At 44.1% G+C, this 20,840-nt stretch overlaps 1 protein-coding gene and 1 non-coding gene across 2 annotated transcripts in view; both read left to right on the forward strand.

Moving 5' to 3' along the window:
* Positions 1-6,707, forward strand: part of B4galnt2 (beta-1,4-N-acetyl-galactosaminyltransferase 2) — a 29,956-nt gene extending 23,249 nt beyond the window's left edge. Inside the window, exons 9-12 of the mRNA XM_047543793.1 lie at positions 1,439-1,626; positions 2,538-2,678; positions 5,763-5,982; positions 6,505-6,707. Of these exons, the coding sequence (XP_047399749.1) occupies positions 1,439-1,626; positions 2,538-2,678; positions 5,763-5,982; positions 6,505-6,707 (752 nt within the window). The remainder of the gene's footprint in view (positions 1-1,438; positions 1,627-2,537; positions 2,679-5,762; positions 5,983-6,504) is intronic.
* A 10,140-nt stretch (positions 6,708-16,847) lies between these two features.
* Positions 16,848-16,919, forward strand: Trnaq-uug (transfer RNA glutamine (anticodon UUG)). Its single transcript has one exon. It is a non-coding gene; the product is annotated as a tRNA-Gln (tRNA).
* Positions 16,920-20,840: the final 3,921 nt, after the last annotated feature.

Here is a 20,840-nt window from a genome sequence, read left to right on the forward strand (position 1 = left end):
CCGCTCAGTTGCTTAGGGCCTGGCTAAGTTGCTGAGGCTGAGTACAATTTACTTGACTCTTTCCACTGGTCTCTTTTCCCCTCCATCAGACTCAGTCTCAGCTGAAGTAAAGGCGCAAGACAAAAATTTTGAGGGGATTCTGGAATGACTTCTGATTTCTGTCATTCTGATATCATCTCTGCCTGGGGTTATGCAGCTCACCAGTTAACTCCACCCACACCGGCCGGAGCTGAAGTCCTCTAGCTCAGCCCCCTGGTGCGGCTCCGCCCATAGTGGCTGAATCCAGAGTGCGTACCCCAGCTGCAGTTGTTTTATCATGGGATCTTTATATTAAAATCTTTAGATGTTGATGGACCTTTATTTTATTCATTGATTTATATACGTGGTGCAACCCCAGCCCCTCATCATTGGATTATTTTTATTTTTTTATTTTTTTGGCTTGCGAGGCAAGCACTCTACCAACCATGGGATCCAACTAACTATATCCCCCGCCCAGCCTTGGGATCTTTTCCATGGAAAAACTGACCGTTTTCCGACCTTTTATGTAAGGTCACATGCCTCAGAATGGACAATCTATTTCAGGCCTTCCAATCTCTTAGCGAACCTCTTTCCCTTCATATCTTCCTGAGGATAAAGACCAGGTAGGCTTCTCCTAGGACTTGAATCTGATGTCAGGGACGGGTCTCAACTCCTGTAGACCTGGGTTCTGTGACTCTCTACGTTGAACTTCTTGAGTGGTGAAGGTCTGTGTGTGTTAACTTCTAGTGTTAAGATGGAAGCAGGGTGTATGTAAAATGCTAACCGGTGAGTGGGGGCCGTATTTGAACAGAGAGTAAGAAGATGGCATAGCAGAGCCCACAGAACCAGCAAAAGGAAAAGATGTAAAATTTCAACAAGTTGGGTGTTGTAAATGTCTTTATTTTCCAATCAAGCAAGAAACTCTTATTAAGCACCTCCTGGATACAAGAGGTATGGGGTCCATAAATACTGACAGGCTGTGGCATGAAGAAGCCCTCAGGCCAGGGACCATGGAGTGTGCCTATAATCCCAGTGGCTCAGGAGGCTGAGACAGGAGGATCAGGAGTTTAAAGCCAGTCTCAGCAATTTAGCAAGGCCCTATGCAATTTAGCAAGACCCTGTCTCTAAATAAAATATATCTAAAAAAAAGGTATGGGTATGTGACTTAGTTGTTAAGCACCGTTGGGTTCAACACCTGCACCAAAAAAAAAAAAAAAAAACTAAAGGAAGGGAAAAAAAAAGAAAAAAGCCCTCAAGGGACTGGGGTGTGGCTTGGTGGTAGAGCCTTTACCTAGCCTTTGTGAGGCCCTGGGTTTGATTCCCAGCACTGTATAACAAAACCAAGTATCGCAGAAAGCAAGTCAAGACAGTGAGGCTTCCTGCAAGAAGAAACTCTGGCATCTACTCTTTTTCTGTTCAGAGAAGCAGCTCAGAAATCTGGTGACCATTGCCACCAAGACTTTCCTCCGTCCCCACAAGGTTAAGGTCCTACTTCAGAGTATTCGAAAGTATTACCCAGATGTGACTGTGATCGTGGCTGATGACAGCAAGGAGCCCATGGAAATTAAAGATGACTATGTGGAGTATTATCTAATGCCCTTCGGGAAGGTATGTCCCCCTGAGGTGGGGATATTTTGCTCCCTAGACAAGAGGGTCCCAGAGTCAGTTCTACCCTGGATGGGGGCTCCTTCAGTGGTCTCCAAAGGCAAGAGAAGTCCTGGATTGGGAGGGAGTGGGGCCTCTCCCTGAATCCCTTTGCTAACTCCAGATTTGGAGAGAAATTGGGTCACCCTCGCTTTTCCGCATTAAGAAGTGGTTGTTTCAGGCTGGGGATGTAGCTCAGTTGGTAGAGTGCTTGCCTCGCATGCACAAGGCCCTGGGTTCAATTCCCAGCACTGCAAAAAAAAAAAAAAAAAAAAAAAGTGGTTGTTTCATCTTCCACCATATTTGGTGTGGAAATTGACAAGAGGTCCTTATAAGTAACTTGAGGTCTCTGACATCCCAAGGATTCCTGAAGTATAGCTCCAACAGCAGAGAAATCTCTCAGCCCCTTGATTCCACCCACACTAGGCTCTGCGGGCCTGCCTGCCCCTTCCTTTCTCTTCCTCTCCCTAACTCTCTTCCCACACACCTTCCTGCATGCATAAAGAAGGAAGTGGATATAATACTTCTCAGATGTCCCCCAAACTTGACATCTCTTAGGAAGTAGAGGAAGAATTACAGAAACCCTGTGAGATGAAAAAGTACTTCTGTCCATTCATAGAGTCCACAAAGCCAACGAAAAACTTCCTAACTTTTCTTTGTCACAATCTTCGCCCAGAAAGTCACTGTCTCTTATTGTGTTTCCCTGAGACATGGACTCCCTTTGGCTCAGTGCTTCTCAACGTTGGCCTGTGTATTGATTTCACCCCCACAGATTCTGACATGATCCATGAGGGGGTACAGCCTGGCTATTGGGACGCTCCCCCTGTGATTCTCCAGGGTGGGCAACTGCTGATCTAAGCTTGTGCCACTTACAGGGTTGGTTTGCTGGTAGAAACCTGGCCATATCTCAGGTCACCACCAAATATGTTCTGTGGGTGGACGATGACTTTCTCTTCAACAACAAGACCAAGATTGAGGTGCTGGTGGATGTCCTGGAGAAAACGGAGCTGGATGTGGTAAGGGATAATCACCAATTGTATCCCACCAGCAATCTGTAGCAGCGGGGAAGGGAAGGGCTGGAGAGGAAGAGAGGAAAGTGTAGAGGCGGGAGGGAGAGAGGGAGGGAGGGGAACTGATGCCGCAGATGAGTAAGTCAGCACAGTTCTGGGCCTGAGAGCATTGCACAAGGAACCACGAGATGGGAGTTCTGCTTTTCCCTCCACACTTACTTTTCTGCGAGCAAATTACCCCGCCCCTTAAAATCTACAGTTGTTCTACCTTTAAAATGGTGTATTTGCACATCAATTCCAACTCTCTCTGAGGACTGGTGGGAGATTAAAGAGAGCCATGCTTTGGTTCTGTCACAGAACTTTTTTTTTTTTTTTTTTTTAATGTAAAGTCACCCTTATCCAAATGCTTGAGAACAGAAATGCTTTGTAATTTGGATTTTTTAAAGTTTTGGAATAGTTGTATATACACAATGAGATCTCTTAGATGGGGACCCAGATCTAAACATGAAATTCAATTGTTTCATGTATACCTTATACACATATCCTGAAGGTAATTTTCTACACTAATTTTTTTTGGAGGGGGGATACCGGGGATTGACCTTAGGGGCACTCAACCACTGAGCCACATCCCCAGCCCTATTTTGTATTTTATTTAGACACAGGGTCTCACTGAATTGCTTAGCGCCTCGCTGTTGTTGAGGTTGGCTTTGAACTTGCGATCCCCCTGCCTCAGCCTCTTGAGCTGCTGGCATGCACCACCACACCCAGCAATTTTATACACTATTTTAAATAATTTCGTGCATGAGGCAGAGTTTCACGGTATGGAATTTACCACTTGTAGAGTCATGTTGCCACTCAAAATGTTTTGGATTGTGGATCATTTAGGATTTTAGATTTCAGTATTAGGGATGCTCAACCTGTAGTACAAAACTTTAAAAGCACACACGACCCCAATGACATTTAAAAAAGAGGAAAAGAAAAAAAAAAAAGAGGAAAGTAATAAAAACACCAGAAGTCAATGTACTGTAGAAAAGAAAAGAAAACAAGGAAATGAATCCTAAGGTATGTTATCATGACCACAGTGGAAAATCCACTAAGCATCTGAATGAACTCAGACGTGGCTGGCTACCCCATAGGGACAAGTTACAGTAGCTTAAACAAGATGGAAGGTGTAGTACCTGCTCTTGTGAAACTCCATGCTTGCAGTCTGGAACTCCATGCATGCAGTTTCCAAGAGCATACTGGACAACTGCTTCCTCTTGTTGCCCCCCACACCCCTCCCCGCCCCACTCCCGCAGGCCAGAAACAAGAGGGAGGAGGAAGTCCAGGGCAAACAGCTTTCTGTTTCTTTTCTATTTTTAATTTTTTTAAATTTCTAAACAAAGTCTTGCTAAATTGCTTAGGGCCTCACTAAGTTGCTGGGACTGGCTTTGAACTCTCATCCTCCTGCATCGGCCTCCCACGCCTCTGCGATTACAGGCGTGCACCACCATGCCCAGCCTGCAAACAGGTTTCTTTTAAGGACACGATCTAGAAGTTGCACACACCAGTTCTAAATCATATCCCTCCAGTCAGAACTTAGCCACCTGGTTAAACCTTAATGCAAGGAGGATGGGAAATGTCGTCTTTAATTGGCTAATTGCCTTTTTTTTTTAAAGTATATATGTTAGTTGTAGGTGGACACAATACCTTTATTTTCTTTTTATGTGGTGCTGAGGTTGGAACCCAGGGGCCTCACACGCCTTGGGGGGTGCGCTATCACTGAGCCACAATCCCACCCCTGGATAGTCGACTTTAACTTAATTTATTCCACTTAAAACTCAGAGGATTCATTTATAAAAAGGAAGGAAGAAGGAACAGATGAGAAGGGACAATGAGTAGACCTCAGTGTGTCACCTTTAAATGATGGTGATTATTTCAGAACTAGTATATAGTCTGCCCTTGGTATTGGTGAGTTCTATAACTGAGGATTGAATCAACCTCTGATCAAAAATTGTGAAGGATCTGGTGTTGTAGCTCAGTGGCAGAGTGCTTGCCTTGACTGTGGGAGGTACTGGGTTTGATCCTCAGCCACATAAGTAAAATAAAGGTATTGTGTCCATCTATAACTAAATATATATATATATATATATATATATATATATATATATATAGTAAGGGGTGGAGTTACCTTGTTGCTGATATGTACTAGGTAGCTAGACCCATTGAGGATCACGACAACACTGAACATGTACAAATTTTTGTTTCTTGTCATTATTTCCTACCCAATACAGTGTAAAAATGACATTGTATCAGGTGCTATAAGAAATTTAGAGTTGATTTTATTTTTTCAGTGCTAGGGATGAAACCCAGGGCCTCAGGGCATGCTAGGCAAGTGCTCCACCACTGAGCTACACACCTAGTCCTAGAGAAGATGTAAAGTCTACAGAGAGATGTGCTTAGGTTATTTGCAGATACTGTGCCATTTTATACAAGGGACTTGAGCATCTAGGGATTTCAGTATCTGCAGGGGGTCTGGGAACCATCTCTCCATGAATACTAAGGATGACTGTACTTGCTCATCCTGTTTTGCTCAAGCTCAAACATAAATGCATTTATCTCCCACGGGGGCATGGACAGGCGTGTGGAGTGGTAAACCAGGAGCAGACAGGAGGGGAGGAAGGCAGCTTAGATACACCGCTTCCTGCAAGGAAACCTGGCACATGTACACTTCACAAATGGAACATTGAGAATAGACTGCCTCTTGCCTGTACTCAGATCATGGAAGGGAGTGCTGAGTGACCTTCTCCCAGGAGAGGAGAGCTCTCTGTAGTGTGATCAGAATATAGGTAGCAGTTCTGCCTTTTGGACTTGGGGGTAATGCTGTTCACATCAAGGACATCAGGGTAGGCAGGAATTCAAAGACCCAACAGGCCCAGCAGCAGTATGGTACAAACTGTGACCACAGGGCAAGAAGAGAAGTAACTGAGGGATGGTTTGAAGGGCAGATCCAGAAAAGGTGCCATTCTCCTCGCACCAGCGGTGGAGTCCAGTGGGGCTTCCTGGAGAGGCAGGATGCTCTCGAATCACATCTCTGTGCCCTCTGACTAGGTGGGTGGCAGCGTGCTGGGGAACGTGTTCCAGTTCAAGCTGTTGCTGGAACAGAGCGAGGGTGGTGACTGTCTTAACAAGAGGAAGGGATGGTTCCAGCGCCTGGATGGCTTCCCCCGCTGTGTGGTGACCAGTGGCGTTGTCAACTTCTTCCTGGCCCACACAGAGCGACTCCAAAGAGTTGGCTTCGATCCCCGCCTGCAACGTGTGGCTCATTCAGGTGGGAGGCTGGAGGAGAGGGGAAGGGAGGTGGGTAGGGCGGACCCCTGGGCAGCTCGTGTGGGCAGCCACACCAGTGGGTCTCCTTCCTCTTGCACCCCAAACTAGGGAGCGCATGGTCTTTCTTGCCTCCCTCTCCTCTCTCTTCCACTTCTGTGCCTCTCCTAGGCTGTCCCTGTCTTCATTCCCCTCCAGCTCTGTCCTGCTTCCTAGTCGCTTTTCCCCAGAAGTCCTTTCCCATTAAACTGCTGCTGGTAACTGCCCCTGCTTTCTCTCTTATTCCTTCCACACTGGAGCCCACAGTTCTGTTCAGCAGAAGCCTGATCCTGCCTCTCTGCCTGAGAAGTGAGCTTATGGCCTCCCAATATATCAGGACAGGCAGGTTCCTGGAGTTAAGGTTGTGGCTTTACACGGAGCTGGACCTCTCTAGCTTCTCCCTTGACTGTCCTCACAGAGCTGCAGGAGGACTCGGGCTCTCTGGTGGCAGCTCTCATTTCTTCTCCTGCTCTCCCTCTCTTCACAGAGTTCTTTGTTGATGGGCTGGGGAGTCTGCTGGTGGGCTCATGCCCATATGTGGTTGTCGGTCACCAGTCCCACAGTCCAGAGGACTTGAACCCGACCCCCTTGGAGAAGATCTATGGCATATACCGGAAAAACACCAACGATCAGATCCAATTCAAACAGGCTCTCCACTACTTCAAGAACCATCTCCAGTGCTTCGAATAAAGGTGCAGAGCACAGGCAAAGCTCTAGACTGACTGGTTGTGGGTATCGAGAACAATGGAACTGGCAGGGCTACCGGAAGGTGGACTCCCAGTGAGATAAATATCAGCGAACCTGCTGGTGGATAGGGCCAGTTGGATGGGTGTCTCAATCAAAGGTTAAGGGTCATTAGAAATGAACCAATCCCTGATCAGGGCAATGGAGACTGCATGAGTAACAATTATTATTTGTATGATGCCTTCCCTTTTATGAAGCATAGAGTATATCACAATATCACATCTGATTACACACAGAAGAAAATATTGGTTGGTGTCCTCATTCAAGAGGACCATTGCTGGGTCCTTGAGGATTATTTGGTGCAAATCATATGACAATCAGAAACATCACATCTGGGATGAGTGGGGGAAAAGTTCATTGGATTAGACAAAGGGGAATAAAGGGAAGGGAGGAGGGATGGGAACAGCAGAGGCAGTAGAATGAATTGGACATACTTTCCTGTGTACACGATCAGTGTAACTCCACATCATGTACAGCCACCAGAATGGGAGTTATACTCCATATAGGTACAATATGTCAAAATACACTCTACTAAAAAGAATGTAAAAAAAGGAAACATCATGTCCAGCATCACTGTCTTCCACACATTTTTTTTTTTTTTAATTTGGTCCTATCTTGTAGACTCCAAAAGAGGCAAGTAACCTTGTCTTGAGGAGGTTGTAGCCTGGTTCGGGCAGCAGTGGGCCTGGTGGTTAGGACTAGCCAGAACTGAACTCCTAATAAGATGCACATGGGTGAACCAGCTGGTGGGTAAGGACAGTGAGTGTGTGGAGGTGTAACTGTGTCATTCATGAGGTATGACCCCCAACTCGACATTGGCAATCAGATGGGTGTTGAATGCTATCCAAGTAGGATACAAGGCCTGAAGTATTCCTGAGTCAACAAAACCAACTGGACCTTACAGATGGTCATAACCCTGCTTGTACTGGAGACACAAGTGAAACTTCAGTCATTTCTGGTAAATGCTTACATTAGACAGAAACAAACTTAACCTCAGCTAACTGTAAGCAGCCAACTAGCATATGATTATGTGAATTGCTAACTTACTCAAACTCTAAATTTTCGTTGTGCCTCAGATTTCCTTCCATAATGATAAAATTTACAATAATCTTACTTTGATAAAAGCATTCAGTGATTTGTTCTTTTTAAGTAGATTTAAGATGTCATTCAAGTAATTTTGACTTTTAAATGTGACATTTGTTCATTGTAAATTCTTTTAATAACTTTGAATATTCTAGAAGAAAAATAATTTCTAGAAACATGGAAAGGAATGCTAAGTTTTAAATTTCCTAGATTTGCTTCAATTAACCCACGAGGTAAATTCTATAGACTTTGAACATAGTTACACTTAATTTTTTAATTCCTTAATTACTGCTCAGTGCTGGTCCACAAGGAGATAAGAAACCAAATTAATCGATATATAGCTTCCTTCATCAAGAAAAGTCTTCTGGGGCTGGGATTGTGGCTCAGTGGTAGAGCGCTTGCCTAGCATGTGCAAGGCCATGGGGTTTGATTCTCAGCACTGTATATAAATAAATTAATAAATAAAGGTCCATCAACATCTTAAAAGAAAAATTGAGACTAAGTTTTTTTTTTAATTAAATATTCCATGAAATAACAGGTTAACTAAGAGTTGAGCTTACAGATGTATGGTGGGGCCCCTTATCAGAGTTTTTGCTTTCTATGTTTACTCAAAGTCTGAAAATAATTGCTAAGTGCAGTGAGAATATACTTTGCACATTCACTTTTATTATACTATGTCATAACTGTTGTTTTATTACTACCTATTATTGTTAATCTTTTACTGAGTTCTTTTTTTGTTAACTTATTAATATAAATTAAACTTCATCATAGATATTTATGTATAAGAAAAAACATAGTATATGTAGGATTTGGTACTAACCATGGTTTCTGGCATCCCCTGGGGGTCTTGGAACATATTCGCTGCTAACAAGTTAACCTCGAAGCTTAGACGTACAACTGAGCACACTTTGAGTAATCTTGCTTTTGGTTAGGGGTCAGCAAACTTTTTTGTAAGGCACCAGATAATAAATATTTTAGGTTTTCTGAGCCACATAAGGTCTCTGTCCTATGTTCTTCTTTTTCAATATAACTCTTTAAAATTTGTGAAATCCATTCTGGGAGCTTAAGGGACCATTCAAAGACAAGCCACAGGTTGCCTGTGGCCCACGGGCTGTGGTTTGTTACCTTGGACTAGAACTATTTTTTAGAGTACAAATTATGTGAAAAATCTTGACTATAAAAATATAATTATGGATTTTTCTGAAATGAAAGCAAGGAAGTTAAGCTGTGGAATAAATATGTGATAATTTATGAATTTTACATATGCCCGTACGTGTGTTGTTCTTACTCATCTAAACATCAATAGCCTATCAACTAACCACCCAGATATGCACAAAAGTAATTAACTTCTATTTCCTACTTTTGATCACCTTAACCACAGATTTAAAATATTTTGCATTTCAGCTGGGCATGGAGGTGACACCTGTAATCCCAGCAACTCAGGAAGGAGGCTGAGGCAGGAGGATCCCAAGTTGAAGGCGAGCCACAGCAATTTACAGAAACTCTGTCTCAAAAAAAAAAAAAAAAAGCCTGGGTATATGGCTTACTGGGAAGAGTGCCCCTGGGTCCGATCCCCAGTACAGATTTTTTTTTTTTTCATTTTGCCACAAAGGTAAGAGGATAGAACAAGAATTTTTTTTTTTTTTTTTTTTTTTTTTTTTTTGGTACTGGGGATTGAACTCGGGGGCACTTGACCACTGAGCCACATCCCCAGCCCTATTTTGTATTTTATTTAGAGACAGGGTATTGCTGAGTTGCTTAATACCTTACTTTTGCTGAGGCTGGCTTCGAACTCCTGATCTTCCTGCCTCAGCCTCCGCAGTCGCTGGAATTTCACTGGGATTACGGGAATGTGAGCTTTAATATTTAGAACTAAGGGTGTGGGTTTTCATTTATCCCAGGCTTGGTTCCATAATAAACAGTTGCTTACTGATTCCTCACTTGCTGGGGATTAAACCCGGGGCCTTGTGCATGCAAGGTAGGCACTTACCAACTGAGTTATATCCCGAGACCAATTAGTCACCATCTTGATTTAGGTGGTAACCTTGTGCCCTTTGTGACAATTATAGCTTCTCCAACATCTCCCACCAGGGCCCTTCGACATGCTGTAACGTATCAGCCTGCTCAGGCACATTTTCTTCTCTATCCCAACATCTAGAACCATTTGCTTCAGCTGATAGGAAGAGTCAAAATGGAGCTGCGGTGGGGTGTTTGCCTATCCTGTGAATCAGGAACCCCCTCTCCAGGAAGTGATCATCTACCATGAACTGTGTGACTCACTCCCCAGCTCCAGTGTATATGAAAAGAGAGGCACATGTCTGACCCTGTGTCTGATCAGAATTTGAGTTGAGTCCGAGAAATACCACATCCGGCTCTGTGGGTGGTTGTACTTGAGACGTTACACCTAGTTGCTACAGAGGTGCCCCTTGGCACTGTGGGGACTGAGGCGCAGAGGTGCCCCTCTGCAGCTAGAGAAGAATCCATCAGCTGTACCGAGAGCAGCTGAGATGAGGTCTGCCTACCCACTTTTTTGGACTTCATGTAGAGGGATCTTACTGCCCTAGGCTTTTGGAAGATACCACACGCTTTCATTCCATTTTGCTAACCCTAATTTGAGTTGGTTCCTGTTACAATAATCAGAATGTCCTAAATAACACAACTCAGATTGGCAGAAGCTTCCATGACCTGCGACTGTAGGACAAAACTCAGAACGGTGGCATGCCTCAGTGATTTCTGCAGTGTTTAGGATGGTCCTAGAAGAGTGACAGACTTTATGCTGAAATTGTCCTCTTTTAGGGTTTTAATTCTGCTAAGAGTGCCCTGAAATACAAGTTTCCTGGCGGGGCCTATGACTGAGTCTTGCAGGCGGCAAAAGCTGACTCTGCTCTAAGAAAGTTAGCACCAGCAGAGATAAGGGACTTCACAGGAGAATAATCTGGGCAAAGAGACCAGCCTGCCCATTGCAGTGTCTTAAACATCTTCCACCCAGAAAGAGGAAAAGCAGGCAAAGAGTACCTGACAGAGGCCATTTAACTGAGCCAATCTGAGGCATCGAAGAATCCCCCTTCACACTAATTCTTGCAATCATGCCAGGGAGATTTCAGATGTCACTTGGAGTAAAAGGCATAAGTTTCTTAGGAGGGGTAGGAAAGGGGCAAAGGGGACACTCTCAAGGAAGAGAGTGGGTCCTCTCGAAGTGAAGAGACACAGTGTGCCTCTCTTACCCTCCTGTTTATAGGGGGTCCCAGGAAAGTTTCCAGAGTCCCGCCCAGGTACATCTCTTGAATTTCTACAGACAGTAGAATGACATCAGACTTTAAAATCCCTACTACCATGACAACTCTAGGCCACTTTGGCCCATGCTGACCAGTTTTAACTAGAACCGGTTCTGAACTAGGGATATAGCTCAGTGGTATAGTGCTTGCCTAGCATGCATGAGTCCCTGGATTTGATCCCCAAGGCCCCCAAAATAAAATAAGTATTAGAACCTGTTCTTACAGATTTTTTATGGCCAGGTAGAATTATTCCTATCTCCCTGACTTTGGGGATCTGGTTTGTGTAAAGGTTGCAGAAGTTCCAAAGTCCCCCGCATTAGGGTAACTTGTGTTGTTCTTATCAAGCATTTTGAGTCTGCATTTCTTCTGCAGGTAACAGGTAGTTTGCTGAGGAATGTAACACATCCTGCAGGCAGGGCTGCAGGGAAATTGCTTTTTTAAAGTGAAAGTGTGTGGGAGTCAGCACAGTAGAATTTACAGAATTATTTCCTTAACATATGCTCCCACCAGTCACGTCTGTCTGTTCCCTACCACTAACTTTTCCCATAATTCAACAGTCTTGGTAGACACACTGTCCGTGTCCAGCTATTAGCAACAGTTTCAGGGTTATTAACATTCCAAGAGGTCCCTACCCTCCACACTACCTCTTCCACTGAGCCCCATTTCTGTCTAATGGTCTTACAGAGGATTCAAGTTGACATACAGCTCTCTTATTTTTTTCTTAATCTTTTGCCTGGATGGCTTCAACCTCATATATGTCCATCAGTCTTCCTGCTCCAGTTTCAAACAAGTCTCCATATAAATTCTAATTCTCTCATCTTTAAATTTCACCGAGATAATTAAAATTGTCATAACATAATTGAGTAATCTGTATAATTGCACATGTCCCCCTTCTGTCCTATTGTGCTTGCAAACATCCCAGCTTCCAGCAAAGGACATAGATATGCCTTTCTTCATTTTCTACATTTTCCATTATAAATATTTTATCTTTATAGTCTAAAAAGATAACAATTATTTTTAACAGAGAAAGTGAAAACATTTAGGAAAATAAAATGTGGATGCATGCTTTATTGAAGAAGGAGGAAGAAGGAGGGAGAAGGAGGAGGAGAAGAAGGAGGAGGAGAAGAAGGAAGAGGAGGAGGAGGAGGAGGAGAAGGAGAAGGAGGAGAAGGAGGAGAAGGAGAAGGAGAAGGAGGAGAAGGAGGAGAAGGAGAAGGAGAAGGAGAAGGAGAAGAAGAAGAAGAAGAAGAAGAAGAAGAAGAAGAAGAAGAAGAAGAAGAAGAAGAAGCAGAAGCAGTAGCAGCTACCTTTCCCCATCAAATCCAGGCCCAGAACAGGGGACTGGACAACTGAGGTTGGGCGAGGCAATCCCAGAAGATTTAGAGCGTCCTTTGCCACCAAGCACAAGGAGGCGCTGTTGGCTTGTCTGGTTCAGACAGGGCTCCAAACGGAAGTAGGGTGATTCATGGCATGTATCACCTGGGTGGTGAGGACACAGAGTAGGCAGATCCTACCCCAGCTAACTGAGCAACTTGAGAGTGGACAAAGGTAAGTGAATAGGAATTCTTTTAACTATTCAAAGCATTATTTTATCTATCATTCCATCCACAATCCAATTACAGGCTTAACAAGAAATTGGGAGAATATCTTATAAAAGTTGTTAATCCTGGCAATTTTCTATCACCAGATGCCATCTCTAGGATGTCATGCACAATGGATTTATGCTAAAATAAACTAGCTATGCTGGGGGAACGAAGATTAGAGTTTCTTTTCCTGTTTTCTGTGTTATTTAAAAATTAAGGGCTGGGGTAGAGGCTCAGTGGTAGAGCGCTTGCCAGCATATGTGAGGCACTGGGTTCGACTCTCAGCACCACATAAAAAAATAAAAAAATATCGTGTCCATCTGCAACTAAAAATATTTTTAAAAAATTAATGTCCCAGTGGCTGGGGAGGCCCAGGCAGGAGGATTGGAGTTCAAAGCCAGCTTCAGCAAAATCAAGGTATGAAGTAACTCAGTGAGAACCTGTCATCTAACTCCAATTAGAATGGCTATTATCAAGAACACAAGTAATAATAATAAATGTTGGCGTGGATGTGGGGGAAAAGGCACACTCATACATTGCTAGTGGAGTTGCATATTGGCGCAGCCACTCTGGAAAGCAGTGTGGCGATTCCTCAGAAAGCTTGGAATGGACCCACCATTTGACCCAGCTATCCCATTCCTTGGTTTCTAACCAAAGGACTTAAAGTCAGCATACTACAGTGATGCGGCCACATCAATGTTCATAGCAGCTCAATTCACAATAGCTAGATTGTGGAACCAACCTAGATGCCCTTCAATTGATGAATGGATAAAGAAACTGTGGTATATATACACAATGGAATATTACTCATCCATAAAGAATAGTAAAATTATGGCATTTGCTGGTAAATGGATGAAGTTGGAAAATATCATGTTAACTGAAATAGGCCAAGCCCAAAAAACCAAAGGCTGAATGTTTTCTCTGATAAGTGCATGAAAATATGTAACAAGGGGGGGTGATGAGGGGAAGAGAAGAATGAAGGAACTTTGGATGGTGTAGAGGAAAAAGGGGTGGGAGGGGGTGGGGATGGAAAAACAGTAGAATGAAACAGACAGTATTACCCTACATATATGTATGATTACATGAATGGTGTGAATCTACATTGTGTACAACCATAGATATGAAAAGTTGTACCCCATTTGTGTACAATGAATCAAAATGTGTCTGTAAAAATAAAAAATATTTTAATTTAAAAAATTAATTTATGTCCCAGTGGCTGGGGAGGCTGAGGCAGGAGGATTGAGAGTTCAAAGCCAGCCTCAGCAAAATCAAGACATGAAGTAACTCAGTGAGAACCTGTCTCTAAATAAAATACAAAATAGGGCTGGGGACGTGGCCCAGTGGTTGAGTGCACCTGAGTTCAATTCCCAGTACCCCCTGAAATTTAATTAATGTGATGTAAAAGGTCTCTGAACCCCAAAACTGGAAGGCTTCTTCTTGCTCTTGATTTCCCTGAGTCCCTAAGGAATGATTCAGTGACCCAGATTGGAAAGGCACCAGCCACAGTCAAAGACCAGTAAGCCCTGGAGCCTGCCCCTAAGAATTCATAGCCCAGCAATGTGGAGAGGGAGGGAGCCTTGTCATTTACACAATTACCTATAACTCCAGTGAGTAATGACAAAAAGTCTAAGGGAGGTCATCTTTTATGCCACCTGGGGAAGGCACGATGGGGGATTTCAGTAACGATCTCATTTGAGCTGGGCAGATGTTTTCCAAGCTGAGAAAGAAAGAGGAGAGAATGCAAAGGAAGAACTAGGGCAAGGGAATAGGTAGAAGAGGGAGTGAGGGTCATCTTTACCCTTATACTGCACAGAAAAAAATATGTCTTATATGTTGTCAAAGGATATAATCCTGACTCTTCAGGATTTCTTTTTTTTTTTTTTCACTTGTTCTTTTTAGTTATACATGAGAGTAGAATCTATTTGGATGTATTTTTACAAACATGGAATATATCTTATTCTAATTAGGATCTCAGTCTTCTGGATGTACTCGATGTTGAGATTCACTGTGGTGTATTCATACATGAACATAGGAAAGTTATGTCAGTCATTCCACTGTCTTTTCTATTTCTGTCCCCCTCCCTTCCCTTCATTCCCCTTTGTCTAATCCACAGAACCTCTATTCTCCCCCGACGCCAGGATTTCTACAGTAGCTTCTGAGAAATTAATGGTAATGCACTCTCACTGGTACTCACAGAGGCTTTGTTAGAAAGAAGTAAACACAGGAAAGCTGAGGTTCAGAGACACAAGACATTCAACTCCAGTCTTAATATAAGGACACTCCTTGCTACAGTTTTTTTTGTTTTTGGAGGGGTTTTTTTGGGGTGGGGTATTCCTCAGAAGGAAAAATCCTTGATGATTCTTCTGAGAACATAGAAGTTAGAATGTTTTCAATGGATAAAGAAAAACATAAAAGATCCATGTAAATTTACTCCCCAGAGATAAATATCACCAACAGAGCTTTTTGGATTTGGGCTAACTGGGTTCTTGACTAAAGGTCATAGTAAAGAATTCAGTACATTATGCAGAAAAGGTATTTATCAGAAAGACATCAGCTCATACACCAGAGGAAGACTGAAAAAAATGAACTAAAAAAAAAAATGGGCAAGAACTCTGGGGATCCAGGCAGCCAGGAGCCCATCAGCTAAGGTCAGGATACCAGGCAGTCTCCTAAGGATGCCAACTGTGTTGCCAGGGGACATGGCATGGCTGCCCACGCTGCCCTGGGGACACTGGGTGCCAGAGCATTCACCACCAGCAGAACAAGTTCTAAAACACGGCTGCCTCTAGGCATCTGTCTCTTAGGATTACAAATCCAGGTAGCTCACACCAAGGACATGCACTTCCACTCGGAGCACCAGAAGCCCAGAGAGTGAGTGTATCTACCTTGGGGCATAGGCCTGCTGTCACCCAGACCCACACAAAGTCAGATTCTTCCAGAAAGTGAGTCTGATGTCATACAGCAAATACACGGCAGGTGTTCCTTACATATGTGTACAGCTTTTATGTTTTTACATAAGTGGGATTTTATTATATACGCTAATCGGTAAATAGATTTTTGGTTTGGTTTGGTTTGTTCAGGCTCGTATGTCTTTCATATGAATACAATAAAATATTCCCTAAAATTCACAGAGTACTTATTACATAGGTATTGTCATTATTTACTTTACCAATTGTCACTATACTATAATAAACAAGAGTTGAGAACATCCTCCAACGTGTACCTGTCGGGTAGTGTGGAAGAGATGCAACAGCGTGTTGCCTTCTCTGGATTAGTCTGCCAATAGGATCAAGTCCAAAGAGAAACAGATGAGTAGAGAAACAGATGAGTCAAATGGCACACGAAATTCTACCTGCTGCCAGACTGATCTGCAGAAACACACCTCAGGCAACGTGAAGGAGTCCAGAGGGGGGAGTGTCCTTGTCAACTGATCTTCTTGTAACCTAGAAGATTCAAGCCAAGTCGCCCATCAGGTGAGCGCTCATGGGGGGGGGGGGGGGGGCGGGGAACGGGCATAAGCTCCAGCGGTCCCACTGAGAGCCTGGCAGCGCACGCGGAGGTGGAGAAGGCGGCCAAATGCAAACCTTCCCAACTGGATCCTGCTGGAGCGCTACCAGCCCGGGCAGCCAGGCGGGGCGCACTACTCAAGTCTGCGCTCGCCCATCCCAGGTGCGTTTGGGGCTTGAACCGTCGTCCCACCACGTGCCAGTCCGCTTCCCTCCTCGCTTGGCCAATACGCCCTAAGCCCAGGGCTCGCGATGTAAATAAGTAAATAAATGAATAAGTAAACAAGTACGAAGACCAGACTGCGGGTGCCGCTCCTCCTGCCAGGGGCCGGGGCTGGAGACGGCTTTCTCCCGACCCAGTTCGACCCAGCGTCGCCGCCAACTTGCCGCCTCCGGACTTCTGGGACGCAGGGCCGGATCCCTGAAGGAGCGCAGGAGAAGCACGGGGAGAAGATGACTTGACTGGACCAAGAACGCCCAGAACTCGAGGGACTTGGAAGGTTTCGCTGCTGCACTTCCAAGGGCGCCTGGTACTGCCCAGGGCCCTGCGCCTATCGTCTAGGCAGCCGCGCTTGGGAAAAAGCCGCCTAGCGGGCCACGTGGCTTGAGAAGACTGCCGGCCGCCTAAAGCAGCCAGCAGGTCCCATGGTGTAATGGTTAGCACTCTGGACTTTGAATCCAGCGATCCGAGTTCAAATCTCGGTGGGACCTCACTAAACATTTTGGCCTTCACAATTTCTGTTTTGGGAACCGCCGGCAGCAGCGAGTACCTCGGGCTCTGTTGCGACTTCCTAGACTTGCTGGACCGCGGTTTAGGGTCACATCCCCTTCTCAACACTCTTTCCTTTCAGGGCCATGATTACTGTTACAGTGCGCACGCGCGAGAGTCGGGCGTAAAAAATAAGCGTGTTGATGGGAGACTGAACGTGACTTTACCCTGGAGGGGAACAGCCGAAAGATCCCGAAGGCTCCCGAGGTTGCAGCTCCGGGAGGGGCCCTGCAGTAATCAGCGCGCCTAAAGGCCAGCTCCTCCCCGAAAGCCGCCGGACTCCTCCTCCTATTGGCTACTGTGCAAGTTCTCTCCGTGACTGCTCTGTGAGCCGCGAATCAAGTGGCAGGATAGAGCCAGAGGCGGGGAAACGGCGTTCGCGGTACTCCAATTGGTCACAAGCAATAACCAGGCTCTGATTCCAGAAAGCTGAGCGTACAGAGGTCTGAGAAGACAGGGTTCGCCTAGGTTGACCGGTGCTCGGCCAGTGAGGTCGTCTGCGTCTTTCAGTTTTAAAGCAGTTCCTTAGGCTGTGGGCTCTTCAGTCCGTCTCAGCCCGTCAGGGTGTCTCTGTTGGCCTGTCTCACATCCATGGAATGTTTCTCCCTAGCGGAGGACAGGAATCTCTAAGCGATCCCCAACAGGGTCAGGCATGTCTGTAGGCGAATCTGTCCACGAGCGGAATTGAGGTTGTGGACCTGGCGCACAGAATTTGCGGGAAAGAGCGTACCCGTAGCTTAGTGTGGAAGAGATGTAATAGCGTGTTGTCTTGTTTGGATTAGTATCTGAGTTTTGAAAAGTGCCCGTCCCTGTGGGATAAGTGACAAGGGAGCCGGCTGACGCAGTTATGCTCTCCCTCCAGGGTGATTGGCACTGTCGTTATATGTTCCCACCCCTAGGGAGGATGCCGTGGAAACGGGATCCTTGCTGTGCTCCCCCCATCTCTCCCCTGAGCACCCCTCCTCCCCGCCCGACCCACACACTCCTTAAACGTTTGAATGGATCTGCGTGTATGAACGATCCCATCCTCAAAAATATCTAGACATGATAGGTGGGAGGATTTTCCGTACCAGGGAGTAAAGCTTATTATCTACTGTATACCATAGGAATTAAGGTTCTGTGGTATTCCGTAAGGATAGACAGACGTATCAATGGAACAGAATAGAAGAGAACCAAGATACAGCCCCACCTATTTAGAAGATTGATTTTTTTAAAAGGTGGCACAACAGAGAAATGGGGGAAAGGACCTGCTTTTCAATAGATGGTTCTAGGATAATTGTGCCCATATGAAATCAGATTCCTTCCTAACTTATACTAGACACAGCAATAAATCCCGTGACCATTATAGACCTCAATCCCAAGAAAAGGCAAAAAGTTTTTGAAAGACAAAGTATATGAATATCGTCATGATCTCAGTGTAAGGAAAGTCTTTGTAAACGATCCAGAAGGTTCTGAAAGTTTGATATACTTCATCATATTAGTGTGATAATCTGTGTTTTTATCAAAAGGCCCAATAAGAAAGTGGAAAGGACTGGGGAAGTATGTTAGTGGCAGAGCATGCAAGCCATTGGAAGCTTGGATTCAATCCCCAGCGCATGTACACACACACACACACACACACACACACACACAACTGAAAAGGTAAGCCACAGAACAGGAAAAGATAATTTTAATGCATAACTTATAAAGAACTAAAATCTAGATTAAAATAAAGAAATCCTTAAAAACGAATAAGAAAAAAGATCTACAGGGCTGGGTTTGTAGCACAGTGGTAGAGAACTCTCGTTGCATGTGTGAGGCACTAGATTTGATCCTCAGCACCACATAAAAATAAATCAATAAAATAAAGGTATTGTGTTCATCTACAACTAAAAATATATTTTAAAAGAAAGACCTACAGAAAAATAGAAAAGCCAAGAGAAAAATAGCAAAAGGTTTGAATGCACTTCATATTGGAAACCCCAGATAACTGGTATACATATTAAAAGATGCAAAGGATCATTAGTTATCACGAAAATGCAGATTAAAAGCTCAATCAGATACCACTACACACTCATCAGATGACAACCTGAAGATTATCAAGAATGGAATAGGGCTGGGGTTGTGGCTCAGTGGTAGTGCTTGCCTAGCATGTGTGAAGTACTGGGTTTGATCCTCAGCACCACATAAAAATAAATAAATAAGATAATGGTATTGTGCCCCTCTACAGCTAAAAATAATTTTTTAAAACAGGAACATGGAATAATGTGAATCCTTATAAGAGTATAAATTGGTGAGAAACAGTTCAACATTTACTACTAAAGTTGGAACTCATACCCTATGACCTAGAATTTCACTCCAGTCAAAATACAGAAATGTGTGTACATATTCACCTACAGGCATGAGTAAGAATGTTATTGGCAACATAAAAACCAAAAATTAGAAAAGAACTCAAATATCCTTCAATAGCAGAATGCCTAATTTTTCAGTAAATACATAAATTGATATTATATAACAACAAAAACAAATGAGCAACTATGTGCAATAACATGGTTGAATCTTGGTTTGGGGAGGAAGTTTGAGAGGCAAATAGGAAGAACTTCCTTTTCTTTTCTTTTCTTTTCTTTTCTTTTCTTTTCTTTTCTTTTCTTTGTGGTGCTGGGGATTGGATTCAGGGCCTGTGAGGCAAGCATTCTACCAACTGAGCTATATCCCCAGTGCCAGGAAGAACTTTCTAACAATTCAAGTTGTCCATCAGCAGAACAGTCTTGAGAACTACTGGGTTTCTAGCTTGGAAATCTTCCAGGGAGACTCAAAGATCTTTGTTGGTGTGGGCGTAGAAGATTTCTGTTCTCAGGTGGAGACTGGGCTCCACAAAAGGTATGCTCCCTTCCTGCCGGGATCCTTTGGGCTTCCTCACTGTGAATTTGTCATCATTTCTCCGACGACTTTCACCATTTGTTTTTGTTCATTTGCACAGAGACCCTCAGTAAGATCATCTATCTCATCTCACAAGCCAGTGCATACTTATATACACGCAAACTGAAACAAAAAAACTGAAACAAAAGTTTAAGAAAACATTTCTCCTTATACATGTGATATTATAATGTATATATAAAAGTTGCTCACAACCTACCAACTTGATTTTATAACCCACAGTTTGCAAAACACTTGGGACCTCACTATCATTCCCACTGTCCTCTTATAGCTCCAGATTCTCAGAAACCCTCATCTCCTTCTCTTCTGTCCTCCGTAGCTAAGGGGAGAACACACACACCTCTGTCTGTCTGTCTCTCTCATTCTCTCCCCTCCCCTGATTTCTTTTTCTCTCTCCCCCAAACAGTCCAAGGAGCCCCTTCCAAAGATTTTATTTGAGTGAAGAGCCCCAGGGATTGACATTTTTTGGAAAGTAGTACCTTCAGTATGCCGTCCCTGACCAGAGTCACCAGCAGAGGGCAGCACTTAGCTTCCAAAACCAACAGCCCAGCCAGGTCTGTGCTTAGTCTGGACTCTCCCCTCTGCTAGGTTCCCAGGGCTGTCCATTCATCATCATCTTTGTTTACTTATCTGTACCTGAGATAATGTGTGTAGGACACTCACTGCCTAGTGCACAGTGTGGGGGGTGGGATGAGTTACAGAATGCACAGTTTCAGACCAGTTGGTCAAGTTGAGGAAATACACAATAAAATGAGACTTGATCCCTGCCCTCAAGGAACTTGAAATCTTGATCAAAAACAAAGACGAAAGTACAGTGTGAAATGAACAACAGTAGGTTCAGGAGTATATGTGCATACAAATGTAAGTGAAATCCAGAGAGGTAAGGTGGAAAAGGAAATCCCCACAAAATCAGAATAGCATATAAATGTGCCGATGGTGTAGAAAGG

The sequence above is a fragment of the Sciurus carolinensis genome, chromosome 3, assembly GCF_902686445.1.
Source record: "Sciurus carolinensis chromosome 3, mSciCar1.2, whole genome shotgun sequence".
NCBI classification, from domain to species: Eukaryota; Metazoa; Chordata; class Mammalia; order Rodentia; family Sciuridae; genus Sciurus; species Sciurus carolinensis.